Here is a 26,473-nt window from a genome sequence, read left to right as displayed (position 1 = left end):
AAGGCCAAAAAGTTCTATCTTGGTCTCATCAGACCAGAGAATCTTATTTCTCACCATCTTGGAGTCCTCCATGCAGGCTTTCATGTGTCTTGCACTGAGGAGAGGCTTCCGTCGGGCCACTCTGCCATAAAGCCCCGACTGGTGGAGGGCTGCAGTGATGGTTGACTTTCTACAACTTTCTTCCATCTCCCGACTGCATCTCTGGAGCTCAGCCACAGTGATCTTCGGGTTCTTCTTTACCTCTCTCACCAAGGTTCTTCTCCCCCGATAGCTCAGTTTGGCCGAACGGCCAGCTCTAGGAAGGGTTCTGGTCGTCCCAAACATGTTCCATTTAAGGATTATGGAGGCCACTGTGCTCTTAGGAATCTTAAGTGCAGCAGAATTTTTTTTGTAACCTTGGCCAGATCTGTGCCTTGCCACAATTCTGTCTCTGAGCTCTTCAGGCAGTTCCTTTGACCTCATGATTCTCATTTGCTCTGACATGCACTGTGAGCTGTAAGGTCTTATATAGACAGGTGTGTGGCTTTCCTAATCAAGTCCAATCAGTATAATCAAACACAGCTGGACTCAAATGAAGGTGTAGAACCATCTCAAGGATGATCAGAAGAAATGGACAGCACCTGAGTTCAATATATGAGTGTCACAGCAAAGGGTCTGAATACTTAGGACCATGTGATATTTCAGTTTTTCTTTTTTAATAAATCTGCAAAAATGTCAACAATTCTGTGTTTTTCTGTCAATATGGGGTGCTGTGTGTACATTAATGAGGAAAAAAAATGAACTTAAATGATTTTAGCAAATGGCTGCAATATAACAAAGAGTGAAAAATTTAAGGGGGTCTGAATACTTTCTGTACCCACTGTATGTGTCCTGGTACAGAGGTAGTTGAGGACGCATTGTGATCGGATCTCATTGTGATGTAAACACAATCTAGCCATCATATCAGCATTCAAGAGGTCGACGTCACGAGAATCGCTGCATGTAGCTTTGTGTTCATACGAGACAACTGAAGATGGAGTAGAATGCATAGTCAAAATTTAGTTTTAGCACCCAAAAGTTGCACAGCCAGCCATTCACTGTCTGTAAAGGATACATAATTTTCAATATTTTGGTCTCTTTTTACCATTTTGATCGCAGAATCAAATCATTTTATGAGATTTGAAATGCATATAGCCACAACTGAAAACAAATTTCACAGCCGCACCAGTTTTCCATTACAGACTTATTTTAAATATTGCGCAGGAAACAGGGATCCGATCATTTATCCAGATACAGAAGCCACTTTATATTGATAAGTCAGATCACGGTGATCGCATGTTAATGCTAAGTATAAACGCAGCCTATATGTATGTAGCCAATACTGACGTATAAGAGACTGATTTGTGCGGTTCGTTCACATCATTTCCTCTCCTCTGTATGGTGTGAAGAACTATTTATTCTGAGAAGACAAGAGGAAGTTTATTCAGAGTTCAGAGATATGCAGAGAAGAAACTTTATCACAACACTTTTACAAGCGGATCCTCACCATCATGCAGTTCATTTTGATTTTTCTTTGGCTCATAATAGGCAAGTTTTCTCTCTTTTTTAATTTATTCATATTCTTCATGAATGTGTAGGTTTTTAAAAATATAAACATAAATGTTACAAGCATGCAAACATAATGTCAACATGATCCATTCATAAGCTTTGACAAAAAGTAACAAGTTACAATGACTCTATATTGTGTTTAGTCATGATTGTTGATCTTTTCTTCACTCAGGTTCTGAATGCACAACAGGATCAGCCAGCAGATTGTTAACAGTTCAGACTGGAGGATCGGTCATTATTCCATGTTATTATGACAGGAAATACACAAAACACAAGAAATACTGGTGCTTTGATGCCTATGCAGCATACAATTACTGCAACATTCTGGCATATGCTAATGAAACCAAAGAAAAAGTGTCAGTAATCGATCATCCAGATCAGAGTTTCTTTACTGTGACTATGAGAAACCTGCAGAAAGAAGACACTGGATCTTACTGGTGTGTTGTGGAGATTGGAGCAATATTTCAAATGGATGAAACAGAGCAGCTTCATCTCACAGTTCAATCAGGTATGAAATGAATTTCAAATGAACTTTGAATTTCAAATGAAAAATTCTCAGAATCTTAATAAATCATTTTAATATTTTCTTCTTTGACAACAGTTGTGACCACTGAAGTTTTTGAGAGAAACAGGTTAGTAGACAAGTAAAATATGAATCAAAATTAATATTTTCTGTCATGGGCTTGATTAGATGCTTATAAATGTATTGGTAACACTTTATTTCGATAGTCCAGTTTAGACATTCTAACTCTAACTTTGCAACTACATATCAACTAGCAGTCATTAGAGTATTTGTATACTGTCTGCTTAATATCTGATAACTCTTTATTTTCCCCCAACAAACATTCTACTGACTAAAAGTACCTTTGCAACTACATGTAAACTTATTCAGCTCCTCTAACCCTAATCATAACCCTAACCTTACAATCTAACTAATACTCCAATGAGTGCTAGTTGATATGCAGTTGCAAAGTTACTCATAATTAATATGTCTAAAATTGACTATTGAAATAAAGTGTAACCACTTTATTGATCTGTATAATAGAGTTGAATTCATTGTTTTTCTAAACATTTTGTCTATTTTTGCATGTGGTGTTGTCTTTTCTTTAGGTTTCCAAAACCAGGTAATATAAGTGCATCAAATAATTAATAAAAATAAGCTTTATTCCCACTTTTTAAAAATTGTTTTCCATTTCTTACAGCAACTGTGAGAACAGACACCGGCACTGAGAAGAACACGTTAGTATTATCACAGTTTCACGGTTACACTTTTTTAAAATGTGTCCTAAATCTACAGCTGTGACTTGTTCAACACTCATATGTGCATCTTTGTGCTGTTGTCATATCTTTCTATCTATTCTCTTTGTCAGATGCCACATGATGGAGTGTTTCTGTCTGTCACAGAATTAGAGATCACAGGCTGTTCTCCACATTGACCTGAAGGACTTTTGGTGTCTAGATAAATAACAGGTTCAGTGTAAAACTCCTCAGATTTGTATTTGCTACTGTTAAGCTTAAGGTTAGCAGTTAGCAGACTTTTGTTTTGTGGAAGGAAGTCCTCATTGCAGTTTATTCTAGTCAGGAACCGCCCACACAGACAGGAAGTGACAGTCTGATTGACTTATAAAGTGACCAACCACAGCTCAGCTTGTTTTCAAGAGTCATTTAGGGGTGGGGTTATCTGAAATCACTTACTGCAATAATTAAATAGTGGCACAACAGACTCACATCATCAATACATAAAAGCACTGATTATTTTGTTTGCAATACAAACCAATATGTTTATAATAAAAATAACATGGTAGGAAATACCAGTTTGCAATATCAAGCAGCATAACGAGCTGTTTTGTACAGCTAATTGTTAAAGTGTTTAGTGGAAGTGAATTACACATTTAGTGTTTTCAAATTGAAACCTGCTGTATATATCTTTTTCATGAAAATTATAGGGAGGTGGATGCCAGTTTTGTTTGAGAGTATACCTGTTTTCTCCTGTTTATTGGACAGTAAGGGAGTAAGGAAAGTATATTGTATTTTATTTAGGTTTTCTTATCTTTTCTATGCAAGTTATTTCTAACCCCCTTCTAGGAAGATTGATCTTTTGTTTCTTATTTTGGCCTTGTCCCCTCCTGAAGCTTGATGTTATCTCCACTTATTATTTTGAGAAAAAAAAAAAAAACAAAAAAAAAAAAAACAAATATAAAACATTTCATAGTAACACTTTATTTGACAGTGTCATTGTTACATATGTTACATGTAGTTACTATAGTAATAAATGAATTAATAAAAATGTAAATTATGCATAATTACATGCAACTAACCCTAAACCAAACCAAATCCTAAACCTATAGTATACATGTAGTTACTTAATATTACTCAGTACTAATAATGTATAATTACAGTGTAACAAAGACACCTTAAAATAAAGTGTAACCCATTTCATTTATGTCAACTAAAATAAAAAGAATCTACTTCTTTTTTTCACTAAGCTCTTGTGGACTTGTTTTTTTGAACTGGGTCCTGGAAATGGGAATTCCCGTGCTCTCTCCTTAACTTTTTGTTACCTGCCTTCTTTAACCTATAGATTTTTAAGGAGGCTCGTAACAATATCTGCCCAACTAACAGGGAATGTTCCCACAACTTTCACTAACATTTTGGGTAACACTTTACAATAAAGTTAGTTAAAGTAAAATTAGTTAACTACATTAGTTAACATGAACTAATAATGAACTGCACTTCTACTTTTATTAATCTTTGTTAATATTAATTTCAACATTTACTAATACATTATTAAAATCAAGAGTTATATGGTTAACATTAGTTAATGCAATGTGAACTAACTTGAGCAATCAGTGAACTGTTGTATTTTTAACATTAATAAAGATTAACAAATACAGTAACAAATGTATTAATGTTAACAAATGAAACTTTTTGTAAAGTGTTACCACATTTTGTGAAGGTTATGTAAATGATAAGGCAAAACATTCTTTAAATAACATTAATAGAATGTTCTTATAGCATTATTTGATATGCATTCTCATGATGTTGAGAAAAAAAACTTCGAAAAAACTTCATGAATACATTCCAAGAAGGTTGTTCATAACAGTGAGACAAAATGTTTTGAGAACATTTTCAGAACATCCTTATGATAGATTTGTACTTGATGAAGTTCTCATAATGTTGAGAGAAAATGTCCTTAGAACAACATTCTTGCAATGTCCTAATAATGTTATTGATGTTTGATGAATCTTCATGTTAATGTTCTTGGAATATTACAAATGTTCAATTTCAATATTATATTGTGAGTAAAATTAAGGTTAGGAGAATGTTGTTGTAAGGAGTTGCCCTCGGTAAGGATTGAACCCAGGAAGCCCGAGAGCAGAAGATCAAAAGAGCCAGGAGACTTGAGTCAAAAAAAAAATAAAAAAATAAAATAATTTTTGCTAGAACAACAAAAGGTACAAAATAAAAATGAACTAAGAGAGCCAAGCTTCCATAAAACAGAGAAAACAAAACAGACACGAGGGTCCAAAAATATATAACAAGAGATACACTTAACTTGAAAACAGGCAGCAGGAAACTCAGGATGACTGGCTCAAGACTGAACACAATGGCAGGGAACAAACACAGGTGTGGGAAATCAGGGTGATGAACAGGATAGTGAACACAGGAATCAAAGTTGATAGCTTGATCATGAAAGTTAAAAAAAACTGTACAATTTTTTTATTTTTTTTTATTTGATAAACTGTGTGATCTTTAATACCTGCAAAATATACTACCTGTGACACACATGCATGCCAAAAAAAAGAAAAAAAAAAGAAAAAAAAAAGATTTTAGTTGGTAGAGCTTTACAGTACTGTTCAGTTCATTACAATCAGTTAATGCATTACTGTTAGTTTTTAAAAAAATATATATTTGTTTATTTTACTTAGGTTTTGTCACAGACACGCCAGGCTCTACACTCACCCAATCACATCGCACTCCCTCTCCTGAGTACTGACAAGCCACACCTGACGCTCATTCACAATCATCACCACAGCCACATATAAGTCACGCCAGTTCACTCAGTCACTGTCCGGTCTCGTTAACACATACCAGTGTTCACTTACCTCCAGGACTCCCTACTCGACTACTTACCTGTCTCCAGCGTCTACAGTGATTCCCAGTGTCTCCTCGTCTCCTGTGCTTCTCCTGTGTGTTCGTCTGCTCCACGTCTCCCGGCATCCACGCTCCCTAGAGAACACAGTCAAGTATCAGTTCCAGTTCATCGGCTCATCGACCCATTCATCTGCCATCACTCACCTGCACTCTTCTCACGCTCTGCTTTACCTGAAATAAACCTGTTAATCCTTACCTGTGTCTCCGCTCCCTTCTGTCCTGTAACAGAAGACCGGACCTACACCGTCCAGGTAACAGCATGAGCACCCCGGATCCCATTCAAGAGCTGGTCGATGCACTTCGTCGCACCTTCACCAGCACCTCCATGACAACGCCACCAGCGAACACTTCCGCATCCACCGCCACAGCTCCTTCACCTCCCATGGTCGCCAGTCCCATGGCCAAACCGGCGCCCTTCTCTGGTCTGGCGGAGGATTGCAACGGTTTTCTCCTGCAATGTTCGCTGGTCCTGGAGATGCAACCGCAGTTATATCCAGACGATCGTTCAAAAGTGGCTTTCATAATCTCTCAGCTTCACGGGAAAGCACTGCGATGGGCTGAACCTCTCTGGAGCCTAAACAACCCCGTTGTATCATCCTTGTCAAGTTTTACAACCCACTTCAAGGAAGTTTTTGGAAAACCTGCCTGGGACTCGTCGATTGGTGAGAGATTATGCAATTTAAAGCAAGGTGCACTAACTGTGTCTGATTATGCCCTCCAGTTTCGTACCCTCGCTGCTGCTAGTGGCTGGAATGAGCAGGCCTTAATAACCACGTATCGTCAAGGCCTCGATCCCCGTGTGCGGTTGCATCTCGCTGCATACGAGGATTCCATCGGGCTCGAGAAATTCATTCAGCTGTCTATCAGATTCGCCACTCGTATGCAGCTGTGCTTAGAAGAGCACCAGGGCCAGCCGCTATTCCCCTCCATTTCCCGCCAGCCAGAGTCCGTCAGCTCCCCAGAACCAGCAAACGACAACATGCAAATTGAGCACTCACGCCTTTCAGCAGCTGAGCGACAGAGGAGGCTGACCCAGAATCTCTGTTTGTATTGTGGTGGTGCCGGGCATTATATCGCTGAATGCCCTTTACGTCCTGCCCGATTTTTGGTGAGTGCCGTCCTGCCCACTCTAAATAAAATGAAACCACTCACAATTGTAGTAACACTTACTGCTGCTGAACTTTGTCTTCCAGCCAGTGCGCTCCTCGATTCTGGGTCAGCTGGAAACTTCATCTCCGGAGCCCTCTGTCGCCAGCTGCGTCTCAAGACCACCCCAACGCCGAAGATCTACCAGATCCACGCGATAACAGGAAAACCTTTACGGAAGGTACGTTACAGCATGGGACCTCTCCGTCTCCAAGTGGGAGTGCTTCACACCGAGGAGATACAGCTGCTGGTTCTGGAGGAGTCTACATCTGACGTGATCCTAGGGCGCCCATGGCTTGAGCAGCACAACCCCACCATCTCCTGGAGGACAGGAGAGATCCTGAAGTGGGGTAACCAATGTTTCCAGGACTGTTTTCCCGAACTCCCAGCGTCCAGTTCTCCAAGTTCCCATGAAATCCAAGTCGGGGCTACCACAGTGGAAAGCCCTCTCGAGAAACGTTCCACGGACATCCCAGCCTGTTACTCCCACTTCAGAGATGTCTTCTGTCCTAAGCAGGCCTCCAAGCTGCCTCCTCACCGGCCATGGGACTGTGCCATTGACCTCATCCCAGGTGAGCCAGTGCCCAGAGGGAAGATATACTCCCTATCCGTCCCGGAGGAGAAAGCCATGGAGGAGTACATCGACGAGGCTCTCAAGCAAGGTTACATCCGACCGTCCACTTCCCCTGCTGCTTCTAGTTTTTTCTTCGTGGCCAAAAAGGACGGAGGCTTGCGGCCTTGCATTGATTATCGAGCACTCAACCAAATCACCATAAAATTCCGTTACCCCCTTCCTCTCGTCCCAGCAGCCCTGGAACATCTACGCGGCGCCACTGTGTTCACCAAGCTGGACCTCCGCAGCGCGTACAACCTCATCAGAATACGTGAGGGGGACGAGTGGAAGACCGCCTTCGTGACACCTACCGGCCACTATGAATATCTTGTTATGCCGTATGGCCTGGTCAACGCCCCCTCCGTATTCCAAGACTTCATGCATGAGGTGCTCCGGGAGTTCCTGCACCGGTCTGTCCTGGTCTACATTGACGACATTTTGATCTACTCCCGGAGCCTGGCCGAACATCGCCGACACGTTGCGGAGGTCCTCCAACGCCTGAGAGATTACCACCTCTTCCTGAAAGCCGAGAAGTGCACCTTCCATCAGCCTTCCGTGCAATTCCTCGGCTACAACATCGACCACAGTGGCGTCCGCATGGACGAGAGGAAGGTCACAGCTGTAAAAGAATGGCCCATTCCCTCCACTATTAAAGAGTTACAAAGATTCCTAGGATTTGCCAATTTCTACCGCCGTTTCATCCAGCACTACAGTTCCATCACCGGTCCACTCACCAACCTCCTCCGTGGTAAGCCCAAGTCTCTGTCCTGGACCCCAGCAGCCACCCAAGCCTTTGAGACCCTCAAAACCGCCTTCACGACCGCTCCCCTCCTGGCTCACCCTGACCCAGAGCTCCCCTTCATCGTCGAAGTTGACGCCTCAACCACCGGAGTGGGAGCGGTATTATCCCAGCAGCAGGGGAATCCCAGCAGACTCCATCCATGCGCTTTCTTCTCCAGGAAGCTCAACCCGGCGGAAGTCAATTATGACATCGGCAACCGCGAACTCCTCGCCATCAAGCTTGCCCTAGAGGAATGGAGGCATTGGCTTGAGGGAGCCAAACACCCTTTTGTTGTCTTAACAGACCACAAGAACCTAGGATACTTACGAGAAGCCAAGAGACTAAACCCCCGCCAGGCCAGATGGGCTCTGTTCTTCACGAGATTTAATTTCACCATCTCCTACCGTCCCGGATCGAAGAATGTGAAAGCCGATGCCCTATCTCGTATCCACAGCCTCGACGAGAGCAACGAGGATCCAGAGCCCATCATCCCCGAAAGACTCTAAGTAAGTTCCATCTCCTGGTCGGAAGAGACGCTCCCCGAGTCCAATGCCTCCACCAGCATTCCGCCGGGTTGTCCCCCCGGATTGAAGTATGTACCCCGGTCACGACGCACACCCCTCATCCATTCAACCCATACTTCACTGGGCACTGGCCACCCCGGGGTCAACGAAACCCTCTCGCTGTTAAAACAGCGCTTCTGGTGGCCCAACATGACATCCAACGTCAGAAGGTACGTGCAAGGGTGTAGGGAATGTGCCGTCTCCAAGAGTCCACGCCATCTTCCCTCCGGAAAACTCCAGCCTCTGCCCGTTCCCACTTGTCCCTGGTCGCACCTAGGAGTGGATTTCATCACCGACCTTCCTGTCTCCGATGGATGCACATGTGTGCTGGTAATCGTCGACCGCTTTTCCAAGTCCTGTCGTTTAATTCCCCTGCCTGGACTCCCCACTGCCATGGAAATGGCAGAACTATTATTCAACCATGTATTTCGCTACTTTGGACTACCTGAAGACATTGTATCAGACCGTGGATCCCAATTCACCTCCCGAGTCTGGAAGGCCTTCTTCAAACTCCTAGGTGTGACCATAAGTCTCTCCTCCGGATACCATCCACAGACGAACGGGCAGACGGAGAGGAAGATACAGGAGATCGGCCGTTTCCTGCGTACCTTCTGTCACGGCCACCAGGACTCCTGGAACCAGTTCCTAGGCTGGGCCGAGTACGCCCAGAATTCTCTTCGTCAACCCACTACAGGCCTTACACCTTTCCAATGCGTGCTCGGCTACCAGCCTCCGCTCTTCCCCTAGGATGGGGAACCATCAGACGTTCCGGCGGTGGATTACTGGTTCCGGGAGAGCGAGAGGGTCTGGGACTCAGCACATCTGCAACTCCAGCGAGCCCTACGCAGGCGCAGGTTGACAGCCGACCTTCGACGCTCCCACGCACCCAACTTCCAACCAGGGCAGAAGGTTTGGCTGTCAACCCGGGACATCAAGCTGCGCCTGCCCTGTAAGAAGCTGAGTCCTAGATTCGTTGGCCCCTTCACCGTCATCCGGCAAGTCAACCCCGTCACCTATCACCTGCAACTCCCTCCTGAGTATCGCATTCACCCAGTTTTCCATGTGTCACTCCTGAAGCCTCACCATCCCTCTGTTCTTCCCTCCACAGAGCCTGGCGACCCCGAAGATCCCCCTCCTCCACTCATCGCAGAAGACGGGGTAGCCTACCAGGTGAAAGATATCCTGGACTCCCGACGTCGTGGTGGAGCCCTTGAATACCTGGTCGACTGGGAAGGCTATGGTCCCGAAGAACGCTCATGGGTCCCGAGGAATGATATCCTAGATCCCAGCCTCCTTGACGACTTCCACGCCAGACACCCCAGCAAGCCAGGCCCCCGAGGCAGAGGTCGACCACCACGACGTCGGGGTCCGCGGTCCTCAGGAGCGGACCGTGGAGGGGGGGGTAATGTCACAGACACGCCAGGCTCTACACTCACCCAATCACATCGCACTCCCTCTCCTGAGTACTGACAAGCCACACCTGACGCTCATTCACAATCATCACCACAGCCACATATAAGTCACGCCAGTTCACTCAGTCACTGTCCGGTCTCGTTAACACATACCAGTGTTCACTTACCTCCAGGACTCCCTACTCGACTACTTACCTGTCTCCAGCGTCTACAGTGATTCCCAGTGTCTCCTCGTCTCCTGTGCTTCTCCTGTGTGTTCGTCTGCTCCACGTCTCCCGGCATCCACGCTCCCTAGAGAACACAGTCAAGTATCAGTTCCAGTTCATCGGCTCATCGACCCATTCATCTGCCATCACTCACCTGCACTCTTCTCACGCTCTGCTTTACCTGAAATAAACCTGTTAATCTTTACCTGTGTCTCCGCTCCCTTCTGTCCTGTAACAGGTTTATCTTAATATAAAAATATTCATTTGTTTGTAGTTAATTAATTATTGTTCATAATACATTAATATTAATTTATACAACTTGTGTGTTAGTATATGCAGAAATGAACATCAATCTAAATGCTGTAAAAGTGTTGTTGATTCTTAGAAACCTGAAGCATTAATTAATGTTCACAAACTTTGATACTTTTGATAACTGATACTGAACACCCATCAAACAATGGAAACAAAACTATTGATTGCACTTTATTTTATGAATATGTACAGTCTGTATACACCCTTTAGCCAGGTGGCGCAAGACATCCAAGAACATTTTCTCTTGTCTATGGTAATATGAGGGCAGACAACAGAAGTTGGCCAGTTTTTACTGATGCACTCCAGTGACGACCTCATACAGGAAACACAAGCAAGAGCAAACGCAATGGCTGTATATGCTAAGACAAAAATATTCTACATTTCAATCTGGTTTTGGCTCATTTTAGGTGAGAGTATTAAATGCTGTTCTGTGTTTGTATCTAATTGATCCTGTTTATGATTTTAAAATTACATTTCATGCTCAACTATTCATGATGCTTTTAATGTGTTTTATGTGAAGATTGAACAAATTGAGAAGTGATTTATTGTTAATCCTGTACATTAAAGCTGTGTGTGTTTGTTTAGGTGTTGAATGCTTCATTGGTGGGTCAAATCATGTTTTACCTATTAAGACTGGAGGATCTGTCACCATCCCATGTCATTATGATGAGGAAAACCCACTGCAGAAGAAATACTGGCACTCAGACATCACTCCATCTAATATATACACAAACACAACAGAGGAGAATCTGTCAGTAATTGATCATCCTGATCAGAGTCTCTTTACTGTGACTATGAGAAACCTGCAGTATAAAGACACTGGAGGTTATTCTTGTGCTGTGGAGACTGAAGGACTGTCGACTTTTAACTACGATCTTCATCTCAAGGTTCAGCCTGGTATGAGATTTTGTAATTGTTTCAATCACATTACATTTCTGACATTACACAAGTTCACATTATAATCTCAAATGACTCTGTGTGTTCAGCTCCTGATGTGTCTGTGGAGAGCAGCAGTGTATCTGGACATGAAGGTGGTGATGTCAGTGTCCGGTGTTTCTACACTTCTGGATATCAGAATCAGCCCAAACAGTGGTGCAGATATAAAGATCAGAGCTGTTACACAGTGGGGAGGACTGACACATCCCAGAATCCATCAGTCCAGATCAGTGATGATGGGAGAAGATCCTTCACTGTGCTGATGACTGGACTGAGACTCAGTGATTCTGGATGGTACTTCTGCTCTGCTGGAGAGGCAATGAACCCTGTTCATCTCACTGTAAGTGAGGCAAAACAAGGTACTTTTTTTTTTTTTTCAATAATTAAATATTTTTCTACTACATATGAAACAGAACACAACTAAAATTGCTTTGCTTTCTACTTTTGACAGTAAACGAGGCCACAGACAATCAGAGAGACTCGTAAGTATTAAAACATTTCTCATTAAATTGAGCTTCCTTTCAAAATTATCTTCCTGGAATTATTCTATATTTGTCTCTTTTGTCGTCAGTGCTCTATTTCCTCGATTTCTTTGTCTTTAATGCTTACATCATTTCCTCATTGTCCTGGTAAATTTTCTTTCTTTTTTCCATTTTTGCAGAAGAGAAACAGGAATTTCCAGGAATCTGTACTGTGTATAAAATAAAATAAAGTTTAAACTAATTATAAATACTTTTAGGCTGAAATACATTAACAAAGTTTAATAAAGGTCTGATCAAAGTTTAGTTCAGATTCCTTTTATTCAGCTGAATTAGTTCCAGAACTCTTTCTGGGCTTTTTGAACTAAAAGATTTGAAAGTGTTTTCTTATTTCCCACAGAAGTAAAGAGCTTCTGACTGTGTGGCTTCCAGTTTCAGCTGCACTTCTGCAGCTGTTGATTCTGGTCGGTGTTATTTTCACCTGGAGATGGAAACAGAGAACTAGTCAGTTTGACCTGCACTCCATTCTTAATTCTATTAATGTTCATTTCATGCCCTGCCATTTTATTTCAACAGCACAGATTCAATAGTATAAACTCTGTTAATGTCAAATGTTATTGTTTCCCATTTTAAAATAAAGAGCAAGATAAACACCAAAACATAGAGAAAAATGACAGCAGGACCATTGACCCAGTAAGTCTTTTAATTTATGAGCATCTAGTTATGAAAATGTTCATATTACAAGATCAGTGTATTTTTTACATTTTTACAATCACTTTATTGTGTATAAAACTGAGCTTTTTAGATAAAGATTAAAACGCTTTCAGAACATTCAGAAAACATTCAGAAATATTTTTTATAAGTTAATGGGCAGAGTTGAATTAGAATAGAATAGAATTGAGCCAAAGCGATTGACATGAGAGACTCTTTGTCTCCCTCTTCTGGTTTACACGGGTTAGCAAATGCCAGGATCCATCTAGTAGACATGTCATCAATCTCCAGGCCAATCAAAACTTTTTTGTCGATTTCTTGAAATCTTTTTCCTTATTGTTTTCTCTGTTTGTGTGAAATGCAGATCTACTGTGAACCTGAAGATCCTGTGAAATGCAACATATATATAAATGATGAATGCTCAAATGTAAGTACTCCAGACATACTACTAACATGATAGCTCAGAGTATGACATATTAAGAGTATGATTTTTATGAATATATCGTGTTTAATTAGGATCCCGTCAAAGACAAAACCTACAGTACTATTGGTGATGCTCCTGTGAGTGCAGCAGTAAGTTTTACAGAAATATATTAATTCATGGATTTTTTTGTGACGCTGGCAGTATGTAAAATATGATCTTGCACTTCCAGAAGCCTCCAGCAGGGGCACTAATATACAGCTTGGTGGCTCCACACTAACAGCAGTGAGAAGAACACAGGAACATGATGCTTCTGACTGAGATTGAGAGTTTCTGGATGGTTCTGCTGGAGAGACACTGAACCCTGTTCAACTCACGGTCACATTAGTATTAGTTTTTCTGCTCTACAGTACAATTGTCTACAAATTGTACAATAACTAAAGGCACATGGCTTGTTGATCAAAACCGTCTCAGGTTACGCATGTAACGTCTAGGTTACTATTGTAACCCCCGTTCCCTGAAGGAGAGAACGGAGACGTTACGTCGATATTGACGTAATGGGATCTCGCCTGGGAGCCCAATCATGCATACATCATCGAGGCAGTCTCATTTAAGAAAAGTAACCCTTAGATTGCAAAGTAAGAAAGAAATTACAGTATTTTACACCTCACAATGACTATCAGTCAATTTTTTTTTTCCTGTAAAAACTTTTTTTTTTTCATTTTTTTAATTTACTGTGAATTTTACAGTAAATAAAAAAAAGAAAAAAAAATAGTTTACAGTGTAAAACAAGCACAATAAAAAATAAATAAAAATGGAAATATGCACTAGCTGTCAAAGTGGTCAATATGAAAAATAAACCAATTAGCCAACGTTTTTATCCATAGCAACTTAGAAATAAGGAGTACAAACAATTCATCTTAAGGAGGCAATAAACAAGAGAAGTGCTAAAAAATACAAAGATTCAAACTTTGTTCAGAATAGTACAAACTAGAACAGAGAGGGATTTAATATAGTGAAAGCATAGTGTTTTTTTTTTTTTTTTTAAGAGTCAGCAGGATGCCATTAAGTGTTCATGGAAGAGATGATTTTTTAGTTGTTTCTTGAATATTGTCAGGGATTCAGCTGTCCAGTTAGGGTTAGAGAGATTGCACATGTTCGAAGTGCATTGCAATAGTCCAGTCTAGAAATGACAAGGGCCTGGATGATAAGTTGTGTTGGATGCTCTGTTAGGTATAGTGTATAGTTACTGTATAGTGCAGTGCAAACTTAAACGACCAAGCTGTCTTTGTAATGTGGTCTCTGAACGTCAGCTGGTCATCAAAGATTACCACAATATTTTTGGCGGATCAGGATGGAATTACAGTTGATGAGCCTAGCTGGAATTATGCTGAATCATCGGAGCGGCTGGGAAGACGAGATTCCAGATTGAGTTGTAGATGATGTTCTTGTATCCAGGCTGAGATGTCCACCAGGCAGTCCAAGATCCGTGCAGCTACCGTCAGATCATCTGTGTGTCATCAGCATAGCAATGGTAGGAGAATGTTACTATTTTTAATGTTTTTAAAAGAAGTCTCTTATGCTCATCAAGCCTGCATTTATTTTATCAAAAATACAGAAAAAAAAACAAAAAACAAAAAAAACAGTAATATTGTAAAACATAATTACAATTTAATTATTAAATACAACATTTTAATATTTTTATTTTAATATGCTATAAAATATAAACTCCCACATTAGCCCAGCACAAACATGAATACCTGATAATGCATTAGACTTTGTAAACAAAAGTCGTGCTCCACCCTTGATCATTACTCCAAGTAATAAGACAGACAAGCTGCATTAATCAACACATTTTTAGACAATATTGGACCCACATCTGAATAGCAGAACTACAGAAACGTGAGTTAGCCGGTTAGCAGGAGACATAAGTTACACAACATAAAATACAAAACTACGAATTTTGAACGCTAGAAAATATAAACATCAATTATTAATCATACTTACAGGTTGAGATTCAGAGGAGCAAGCTGGTCCAAATTAACTGGGCATTGATCCATATTTTAAGACCAAACGTTTTGTGAATCCTGCGTTAAACTCCCCAAGGTTTGAGAAGCAGTCGTCAGTAAAACGATGGGAACACAACAAAAGACTGTACTGCTGTGGTATTGTTGAAAAAATGAATTTTCCCTGGCGTCTGAGTGCGCAATAAGTGGGCGGGCAATATGCTAATATTTCGTTGTGACGTCACAACGAAACGGCTTGGGATTCATTTTACAAACAACTCGTTTAATTGACTCTGAGCTGGCTCTTACTTTTGAGAGACAATAACTTTATATACGGTGCACTTTCAGATTTAAAACTTTGCAGGATGTTTTCATTCACTTAGAGCTATGTTACACACTACATGAAAGGTAATTTTCAAAAATCCATAACGGGGCACTTTAAGCAAAGGTGAGTCTGTATAGCCTACAGTTGTTATAACAATTCACCGCGATTAATTATTTCAACGCTGTATTTCACCAAACATATTTCACTCAACATTATGATATACACATTCCTTGGCATTAAGATCAATTTTTAACCTCAAAACATCTAGTAGCTACTTACCAGCAACGAATATCCAAAAGCCTCTTGCTTTATTTGGACCTGCCTCTTGCTTTTGGATATTCGTTGCTGGAAAGTACTAGTTGTTTTGTGGTTAAAAATTGATCTTAGTGCCAACTGCCAGGGAATGTGTATCTCATAATGTTCCGAAAATCAGCTGAAATGGTCCTTCCACCAGCATGAGAAAATGGTGTCGGTCACACTGTTGCTGCGTCTCATTTCGGAGTCTGTGTCCTCTGGAGGTCGCATTTGAAGGCTGCATACGTCATCAATCGTGTCTTATTTAAGAAAAATAACCGTAATAAAACTGACTGTCCCTCATGAGGTGTAAAATACTGTAATTTCTTTCTTACTTTGCAATCTAACAGTTACTTTTCTTAAATGAGACCGCCACGATGAAGTAGTATGCAACCTCTGGAGCGTGTTGTCTGAGTGTGTCTCGCACATGCGCAGAAGGCACTCCCATTTCCCAAATCAAACTAAATTTAGTTGGTCAATTTTAAATAAATTTCATAGATTAAATAGATTATTAAATATTTAAATATAGATTATTTAAATATTTTATGTTGGACTCATTAGATATAAATACATATTACCAGGGCTGGAAATGGCTGGGATTCACTGGGGGGACTCTAGTTGGGAAGATTTATATTATTATTATTATTATTATTATTTTTTTTTTTTGTTTACTTCCAATGACTTTTCAGATGTATTTAAATATAAAATAGTATATAATCTATAATAAAATTAAACAGGGCTATTTCATGTTTCCTCTAAACAATATTTTTTTAATTATCAAGCAGGCACATGAAAGGTCAATGAACAACATCAGGCGTGCCGTTGACACCATAGATATACATAATAAAGGCTAGATGTCTCGTCCACGCTGCTGGCCAATGGAGGTCAACGTCCGCATCCGGCGGCCATCTTGTAACAGTCAGCTCGCTCACTCGTAACATTGTGTTTTAATGGTGCATGTACATTTAAATAACCATAACTTGCTCAATTTTCTACCGATTTTCAGACTGTTTGGTTTGTTATAAACGTCAGAGATTTACTTATGACACTGCATACTTATGAATAATTATAACCATGGACTTCCATATGAAAATAACATTGAACAGAACAGATAGGTGCAATGAATATACACATGCACAAGGTATTTATGTTAAATCAATATATAGGCTACTAAAACTCAGTGTACAGAATGGCAACATGAGATATATATATATATATATACACTTTTATAATATGAATATTACTATAATAAAATAATTTGAATTATTACATGTTTATTTTAACTTCTTCAGGGTTGGGCCATTTACTAGGCTTTTCCCCTCGACATTGCACTGTGCCTACTTGAGAGATCACTGTTCCAAAAAAAAAAAAAAAGAATGTCCAAAAGAAACATTCTGCGATTGTGTAAACAAACTTGTAAAAAGCTTTGGATCAACAGCAATCTTGTAATACTATTATGTCATAGCCCCGCTGTTCCTGTGTAACAGGACCTGTATTGTACATCCACTAAGTAACTAACGATTATCCCAAATATAATCATAATATTGTCATATCTTACAGGTGAAAGGTGATCCCACGGGCTCTCGTTTTGAGACTACGGCGATTGGAGCATCAGTAGGCTGCACAAAAGTCGGGCATCTTCTCCTATAAAGCCAGCAATTTCCTGTATCATAATGTAAGATGTTTTTAACAAACCAAACCGATTGGAAATCATGTGCAACTTAAGTTATATTGAAAAGAAAGAGCAATTCTGCCTCTCCCACTGATGTAAAATTGCTGGGTAGCAGCTAAACAACTACTAGGTGTCACTCAAAGCTTCTTGTTATTAGCCAGCTAATAACTACAACCACATCCACAAAGATTGTAATTTAGACAAAAGATTAGTTGTCATTAAATCGTTATTGGTGTCAGTAAAACCTATATAATTGAACAGCTCGATTGTGGTCTCAGCCTTGATAACTTGCGCAAGTAGCCGTGATACACAACTATGCTGCATGATTAAGTCAATTTCAACATGTTCAAGCATCCAGAATTATAGCCACGTTAATAACGTTTGTAAGAAACCAAACCATTTGTAAATCCGTCAAGATTTCAGCGAGATAAGAGTAATTGTGTTTGTGCAGATCACTCACCTTACATCAGGTACCACAGAGCCCGCCAGAAAGCTTGCCTGTGACAAGATGGCCGCCGGTGATGACGTTAGAAACTCCGCCGTAAGACATCTAGCCTTTATTATGTATATCTATGGTTGACTCGAGGGACGGGGGGTCAGGACCCCCGCAGTTTTGAAAAGACAGAAATCGACCGCCGCACTTTTGATAAGGGCTGCTTCAATCAGTCACACTATATCATCTTTTAGCTTAGGATATTTTCTTTCAAATGAGACCATTTTCACGTTTCTGTGAGCTTTCGTTTGTAAATAATCAACTGTTTTGTCGCGGATGTGAACAGTAAATGCGCTCTCGAACGGAGAAACACCCGATCTCCAAACAATCGATCAAAGCGTGCTAACGTTTTAGGACAGGTCGATGGTATATAAATCATGCCCGAACGTTAGCGTTTGTCAATCAAGCCAAACCGTCCATTCAGAAACTGTGAAATTTGACACTTTAAGGTAAGGATGCTGATCTCTCAGGTTGACGCGCGAGCTGGCTTGACTGGAGTTTTCGTGAGGATATAGTTTATGGACTGTTTTGATTTCGGTAATTACATCTAGAAAGGTAAAAGCATTGATGGCATCTATAAAAGAGATATCTGAAAGCGAAACGAAAGTGATTATTGCCTCGACCAGCGACGCAGTGGGGAGGACGCACGAGAGGAGACCTGCGCGTTTAATTGGTATGTGTATACTGTAATACTGCATTTACAATGCTTATCAGTGGCGTGCACTTTGATCGCAAAAGTGAAAGTGCCCTTTGCGCTCACATCGCGGTGCCCCCCGCGATTTCTACCGCGGGAGAACGCAGTTTGGTCCCCCCCACTTTGAAAATGTCTCCTGCGCCCCTGAACAACATTTATGAATTGTGTGGCACAAACATGTTCATTCAACAGAATCTCTGGTTGGAGAAAATTACCTGTTTGATTTTGGCCAAATTAAAGACGCATTGTCTAGGAATCTGCATATGAGGTGCTTGCAGAATTGAACAAGGTCACACAAACCTTTTAAATAGATTTGTCCTCATGGTAAAGAAAACCATAGAATGTTTTGGGTGGAGACCTCTCAGTTTAGTGCTTTGAACATCAACAATTATTAAACATTTAAAGGTGAATCCAGTTTTAATGGAAAAGGAAGTTGCATTCTAAAAAGCAGAATAATTTGGATAATAATGTTTAATATATAATAATGTTCATTCATCCCTTTTTTTAAACAATGGTTAAAATGGTTGAAATGTGATGTTTATCATTTTATAAAACTTTGTTTTGAGGATGTTATGGAGCTTTTCAAAACATGTAGTTCTATTCTAATCTAATAATAATAATAATAATAATAATAAAAACATAATTTGAATTCGTTTTTTTTTTAAAAATCAGTTTGAATAAATGATTCAATGACTCAATTCTAAAGATGTCACTTGTTTCATTAGGCTACTAGATGAATCAATGTTTTTGAACAAATCTTTTTAATGAATGATTCAATGACAATTACATTTTTAACAGCCACTTGTCGCCACCTACTGGTGTAACGATGTAATTGATGCAATCTTTATTTGAAGCATCAAGGACTGCTTGTCTCCCTCGTGAGGTTTATTTATTTTTTGTTTTATTTTTGCAAAATGGTCCACACCTGCAAAGTTGGTTGATAACATAACTGCAATAAAGTAACAGCCTATAGTTAACAATCACTTGTTTACAAAGTGCCATGGGAACTCAAGCTATTCTTACTTAAAATTTTCTTATGCTGAACATGTTAATTTCCTGTCATCTCTTGGAATACAGGCAGGTTTTTTCTATTGGGCATATCTGTCATATTAGCAGAACACATTTTGCACATGGGGAAAACCAATTGTTTAGTCAATAATTTAAGAAGGTCCATACTTTAAAGCTCTTGATTCTAACTTGTACTTGGCCTTATGAAAAAGTAGTTCTTGTAATTATTTATCCATAGCATTTGTAACAATAAGAATATAATTACAGGTGGACCACTGATGGCTCCACATTATGTTTAGAGCAATGTTAATTTTTTTCTTTCTTTTTTAAATCTATTCCCTTAACGGATTATATATTATACATTCTTTAACAAGTTAGTTAAAACGTACCACAGTAAATACAATAGAACGTGATAAATTCTAGTGAAGGTGGTCATGAGAAGTTTAAAAAGCTTTTAATTGATAGCCTGATTCTATGTTTCGATGTGGAGATTAGAGTAGCCTACCGGAAACATGTGAAAAGTGCCGGTGAGGGTACAGTACAGTCAGATTAAAATATAGAAGAGCCGGTGGCGGGTGCCGGCTCACTTCGAGCACTGAGTAAGATTTTTATTGCAATATGTTTTTGTGCTTAATTCGTATCGTTTTCGTAGGCTATTGAGAGAATAAAATACAGAAATCCCTTAATTTCCCTTAACAAATTTAAACGGGAACGCCGTCCTCCCCCCTCGAAATCCACTCCCCGGATGCCGTCCCCCCGCGTTACCCCGATTTCCAGCATTGCGTATTACTCCTAATTAGATATGTTTAAGTAAAGTTAATGAAATTTAAATGTGTCATATCTATGAAGGGCCTGGATCTTTTTTTTTTTTTTTTTTTTGTGGTGATGATCAACAACTGTAATTTAGTAAAAACATGAACTCTGAAACATATAACAGCTTAATAACAGTGACAACAACAGCAGCAGCATAAATCAAGCTGGTTAATGCAAAGCAATAGTTTTTTTTTTAGTTTAGTTTATTTTTATATAATAGTTTCCACATAATTTCTTCAAGCTGCAATGCATGCTGGGAACTGGCACAACATTGTTGAATGTAAAAATATTTGTTTAGATAACTCAATTTGGATAGTTGGGACAACATTTGGACAAGTTTTGGACAAATACTTGAGAATCTAAGTATGATCGACTGATCTTTGTCCCGAAATGTGCGTATTGTTTTCAGAGAAACGCGATTAGCGAAAAACGAAGCTAATTTTCTTTCCAGTCACGTGAATGCTTCACTTTGCATGTCGGAATGTTTGAACCCAGACCGGTATTTGGATGTTCAACATTTTAAATATATAAGCCTGTAGACTATATTAGGCTACATTATCATATGTTCTGTCATATACACAGTATAAAAACAGTAAAATAACAACACAATTTACTTGCCTTAAACAACTCAGAGGATATTAGTATTATTATAATTATTGTTTTTGTTGATCCATTTAATTTATTGCCACACTTTAATATGTTATTTATTTTGTCAGAAAACTAAACACATTTAGCGTCATCAGGTTTTTATAATGGATAAAACAACAGAGCTGCGCACTGGCAGCGTTTGTGCATGAAGGAACCACACGACCTGATTTCAGACAGACTTCCGTGGCAGCATAACAGTTTAATGATACCGCAAAATAGCGCAAGCTTTGTTGAGAACTAAACAAATATTTAATAACTACACTAGTAATTTCTCGCTAGAAATTACATCAAAAGTGGAAAATGCTGGTCAAAAACGTACATTTACACACAAACTGACCAGCAAACTTAACTTTAGGATGCCATTTTCGTCCATTTTCGCCATTTCGTTCGGATTGTGGGATATCAAAGGCAGCAAAGGATACATATGCTGCCTTCAAAAGTCGATCAGAAGAAGGGATCTCAGGAGACAGGAAGCGAAGCTAGTTTTTCCAGTTTTCGGACACAGCCTTGGACTCCATACAGAACGTTAGGCTACTGATGATTTGCAGGGTTCAGTGAATGAAGGGTCGCACATAGGTCGAGAAGCGCAGCGCCGCACCACGTCTTTAAAATTCGAACACATTGTTTTTTATGAGCCCGTTCACACAGAACGAGTTTTTCCATACCACTCCGTCTTTTGCGAGATAGGGTGTCTTTTGCAGCATCTCGCGCATGACATGGCGTTTTAAAGCCATATCAGTTCAACTAAGGTAAAATCAATTCAAACATTTTTTTTTTTTTTTTTAAACGGCTTCTCGAGACCTTGCGTTCGCCTCTTCTTTTTATAACAGTCTGCAAACTTCTCGGGACTGAGGAGACAAGTTGCTCAAGTTTAGGAATAGGAATGTTATCCCATTCTTGTCTAATACAGGCTTCTAGTTGCTGTCTTAGGTCTTCTTTGTCGCATCTTCCTCTTTATGATGCGCCAAATGTTTTCTATGGGTGAAAGATCTGGACTGCAGGCTGGCCATTTCAGTACCCGGATCCTTCTTCTACGCAGCCATGATGTTGTAATTGATGCAGTATGTGGTCTGGCATTGTCATGTTGGAAAATGCAAGGTCTTCCCTGAAAGAGACGACGTCTGGATGGGAGCATATGTTGTTCTAGAACTTGGATATACCCTTTCGTCATTGATGGTGCCTTTCCAGATGTGTAAGCTGCCCATGCCACACGCACTCATGCAACCCCATACCATCAGAGATGCAGGCTTCTGAACTGAGCGCTGATAACAACTTGGGTTGTCCTTGTCCTCTTTAGTCCGGATGACATGGCGTCCCAGTTTTCCAAAAAGAACTTCAAATTTTGATTCGTCTGACCACAGAACAGTTTTCCACTTTGCCACAGTCCATTTTAAATGAGCCTTGGCCCAGAGAAAACGCCTGCGCTTCTGGATCATGTTTAGATATGGCTTCTTTTTTGACCTATAGAGTTTTAGCCTCAACGGCGAATGGCACGATGGATTGTGTTCACCGACAATGTTTTCTGGAAGTATTCCTGAGCCCATGTTGTGATTTCCATTACAGTAGCATTCCTGTATGTGATGCAGTGCTGTCTAAGGGCCCGAAGACCACGGGCATCCAGTATGGTTTTCCGGCCTTGACCCTTACCCTTATTTACTGAAATTAATAATTGAAAATAAATAAATCAGTGCTCTTGACTTGCAGCACTATATATCATTTTATATATTTATATTTATATATTTATATTTTTTTAAGGGCATTTTAAGCGAACGAGAAGCATGCGGAAGCTCAAGCCGGTTACCATCAATGCCCGCTAGAGAAAACATTTATGCTTAATTTTTAGTAAATTTTCACTTGGTACTCTTTTTATCTTTCATGCTAGATTGACATGAAGGATCTTGGCAAGCGCTGCTGCTCGCAAGCTATTTTTAAAAAACACTCCTGCAGTGTAAATAAAACCGTTAAATCAATGAAATGATAGTAGCCTAGTCCGCGTCCACACCCCCGTGCTAATGGTACGGCCCACAGCGCAAATTACAAGACAAAAAATGGAAAAATAGAAAATAGGTTAGATTTCATTTATTCAAATTATTGTCTCTAAAGTCATAATTTAACAAAAGTATATTGATGAAGCACACGAAAAAAAAAAACAAAAAAAAAAGAAGAAAAATTAACGCCTGGTTTCAATTTTTCATTTTGGCATTTGCATATATTGTCTGAAAACTGAATTGTGAAGCATTACACGGACCTTTTTATCTCACAATTCTGATTTCTCATAATTCTGAGTTTATAACTCACAATTTTGACAATTCTCAATTGTAAGTTTTTTTTTATTTGCAATTCTGACTTTTTTCATGCAGTTCTGACTTTATCGCAATTCTGACATTATTGCAATTTCAATTTTAGATCAAAATTCAGAATTCCAAGATATACACTCGCAATTGTGAGAAATAAAAGGAAACAATTCTGAGTTTCTCACAATTTTGAGAAAAAAGTGTCAAAATTGCAAGGTTTAAACTCTTAATTCTGATTTTTGGAGAATAAAAATGGCGTCTTATGGAGCATGTTTTTCCCTCCATTTTTTTTAGCATGAAATAAGCATTGTAGTTATTTAATATTTGTTTGTTTATGAATAAAGCATGTTTCAATTTGTTCTAGACCATTAAACATGACTTAATGGTAAATTATGGTGTCTTGGAAGCTAGTGTGAATCCTTATCTTTCACACAAAACTGCCACAGCCCTGATCACTCTCTTATTGATTGCTTTAGTCTCCGCCCACTCCTCCTGCATCAATCAGAACACTCGACTGACCGATCACAGCTGCACTGGTGTAGGGGACATTATAAAGCTCTTGTGGTGATCAGTGTAGGTTTAATGATGAAAATGTTGATGGCAAGTTATTCTGGATGCTGTATTTGACAGTATTTCACTTGTTTGCAGATGTGTCCATGGAGAGAAGGAGACTATAAGAACACCTCAGTGATTTTCCTGAACACTCCAGCTCAGCAGCTCCAAATGCTCTAACAGAGGAGCCTCGTGATGGGAAACACCAAACTCATGGACATTCTGATGATGAAGGAGAATTTAAAGTCAACTGATGGACACTATGACTCTTTAAGTCTTTTTAACAAGTCAATAAAAGGCCTGCAGAATGGAGAAACTGCAGACTGGGTGTCACAGACACGCCAGGCTCCAACATCCACCAATCACAGCGCACAGCTTCCCCTGAGTACTGATCACCGCCACCTGCACCTCATCAGCTCACTCATCACCAGCACTATTTAAGACACTCACACACACAGTCACATTGTCCGGTCTCGTTCGCATCTAAGGACTTACCTGTATGCTTACCTCAAGGACTCTCCTCACTACTTACCTGTTCCCTTGTCTCCGAGTTCCCTCCTTCGTATCCAGTCTGTGTGTGAAGTGTTGTCTGCAGTCATCGTCTCCAGTCAGCAAGTATCATTCTCCATTGGCACTCTGCAACCACAAAGGACAGTATCATTGTCTATACCATTCACCAGTCACGAACTTGCTTCTGTGTACTCACCTGTTGTCACCATCTACTCTGCTTGTGTTCAATAAACAACCTGTTAACTAATCTCCTGTCTCCTGGCTGGTCCTACTGTAACACTGGGGTAATATTTGACATTTGTTTCACAATTAACAGTTAAATGGAATATAATCTTTCATTTCAATGCATTTTTCATGTTATGTATTTCACGTTTATCTGTCTGTAAGTAAAGGTGGATTCACGTCATGTCAGAATTATGGAAATTATGAGATTCCGACTTGTAATAAGTGTAGAATTCATAATTACAACTTGTAAACTCAGAATTTTCACCACATGTCCGCTGTACCACCTGACTGCTGCAGATTCATTTTAGTGTTGATAGTGTTGCCATGGAAAAGCATATTTCTGAGTCCGAGAACAGCTTTGAGTAGAACGTCACGGATTGTTATCTAGTAATTATAATTACGACATGGCGTGGACGCAGCATTTGTACAAGCCTTGTTATGAGTGAGTCGTGTAGTGTGGATGTGTTCTTACCAATAAACAGCATTTATTAAACACAGTGAAGAAAATGGTTGGAACACTTGTGAATGTTTTTAGAAGAACGGAAGTACTGATTCTTACTCTTGTTATTTTTGTCTCGTCATGTTCTTTATCAGCATATAAATGATGAAAAGCTTTTGTCCATTGTTAACTTCTGTACAGAAAAAGTGCTGCATTCACATTTTGTTTCAAGGTGTATTAAAATTTTTATTTGAGGTTGTTTGTCACCTGCTGATTCTTTTGCTTAAATGTGTTGACAAAACAGACCAAAATAACCAGTTTCCACAGTGACTCACTGCAGTCGTTCTATAATTGTAAAATGAGAACTAGAGAAGGAAACCTCGCTACTACCCAATAATACCAGAAGTAAATGTTGACCATATTGCACATAAAGTAAATAATTCTTATTCAGAATAATTTTAGACTTCTCGCCCAAGTGATGCATTAGTGATTTTTGTAACATTTGCCATCAAGCATTTTGACATTTTATTGTAAATCAAGTTTTTATGACACAAGCAACTAGTGCATGGATACAGGAAGTGAGTCTAATACAGTTAGAGCATCAGATTATAGGCAAACCTTCTCAAGTGATAAGCTGATTCTGTATTAACAAAAGGAAAAAGAAGACGTACACGATAAAGATGCAGAGAGAAGAAACATTTCAACTTTTTGCCAGAAGGAATGTCAGTTTGAAGAAGTTCGTTGTGTTTTTTCTTTGGTTCATAACAGGCAAGTGTTCAGTTTATTCATACGGTTAGTTGGCATGTTCGGCTGTATGATGTGCTGTACTCCATCTAAAACTACAGTAGTCAACATTTGAAGAGGATCAAAAAAAGGTCATTAAAGTTGTCCTAAGAAGAAGGTTTTAGGACAACTTTGATGAAAGTTTTTGATCCACTTCAAATGTTGACTACTATACTTTAAACAGCATTTTGTAATAATTATTTTATAATAAAAAGTGCCTTGAAAGAAATTGTGACCAGTTAGACATAAATACTGCATTTTACCTTATACATTCATGTTGATTTTAACTTTTGTGTTGACTGAAAAAACACTTAGTGATACTTAAATATGATTGTTCTGTCATTAACACTGACAAATAAGTGAAACTGAAGTGGATATTTTCTTCACTCAGGTTC

General features: G+C 39.6%; 2 protein-coding genes across 8 annotated transcripts in view; both read left to right on the top strand.

The window, feature by feature from the left end:
- Nucleotides 1-25,363, top strand: part of pigr (polymeric immunoglobulin receptor) — a 47,227-nt gene extending 21,864 nt beyond the window's left edge. For both annotated transcript variants that reach the window (XM_051860856.1, XM_051860845.1), the window contains one exon: nt 24,218-25,363. In XM_051860856.1, the coding sequence (XP_051716816.1) occupies nt 24,218-24,246 (29 nt within the window). In that variant the 3' untranslated portion in view covers nt 24,247-25,363. The remainder of the gene's footprint in view (nt 1-24,217) is intronic.
- The window catches only part of LOC127494676 (polymeric immunoglobulin receptor-like), an 88,460-nt gene continuing 73,049 nt past the window's right edge, over nt 11,063-26,473 (top strand). For 3 of the 6 annotated variants that reach the window (XM_051860793.1, XM_051860780.1, XM_051860788.1), the window contains exons 1-6: nt 11,063-11,182; nt 11,361-11,672; nt 11,762-12,070; nt 12,163-12,193; nt 12,591-12,654; nt 12,831-12,883. In XM_051860793.1, the coding sequence (XP_051716753.1) occupies nt 11,071-11,182; nt 11,361-11,672; nt 11,762-12,070; nt 12,163-12,193; nt 12,591-12,654; nt 12,831-12,854 (852 nt within the window). In that variant the 5' untranslated portion in view covers nt 11,063-11,070 and the 3' untranslated portion in view covers nt 12,855-12,883. Of the gene's footprint in view, nt 11,183-11,360; nt 11,673-11,761; nt 12,071-12,162; nt 12,194-12,590; nt 12,695-12,830; nt 12,884-13,265; nt 13,329-13,417; nt 13,475-13,554; nt 13,701-26,473 lie in introns of those variants that run through there. The other 3 variants (XM_051860761.1, XM_051860751.1, XM_051860770.1) reach the window with 2 other exon arrangements.

The sequence above is a fragment of the Ctenopharyngodon idella genome, chromosome 2 (assembly GCF_019924925.1).
Source record: "Ctenopharyngodon idella isolate HZGC_01 chromosome 2, HZGC01, whole genome shotgun sequence".
Classification (NCBI taxonomy): domain Eukaryota; kingdom Metazoa; phylum Chordata; class Actinopteri; order Cypriniformes; family Xenocyprididae; genus Ctenopharyngodon; species Ctenopharyngodon idella.
The sequence above is the reverse complement of the archived record's forward strand: the minus strand, read 5'-3'. Positions and strand labels throughout refer to the sequence as shown.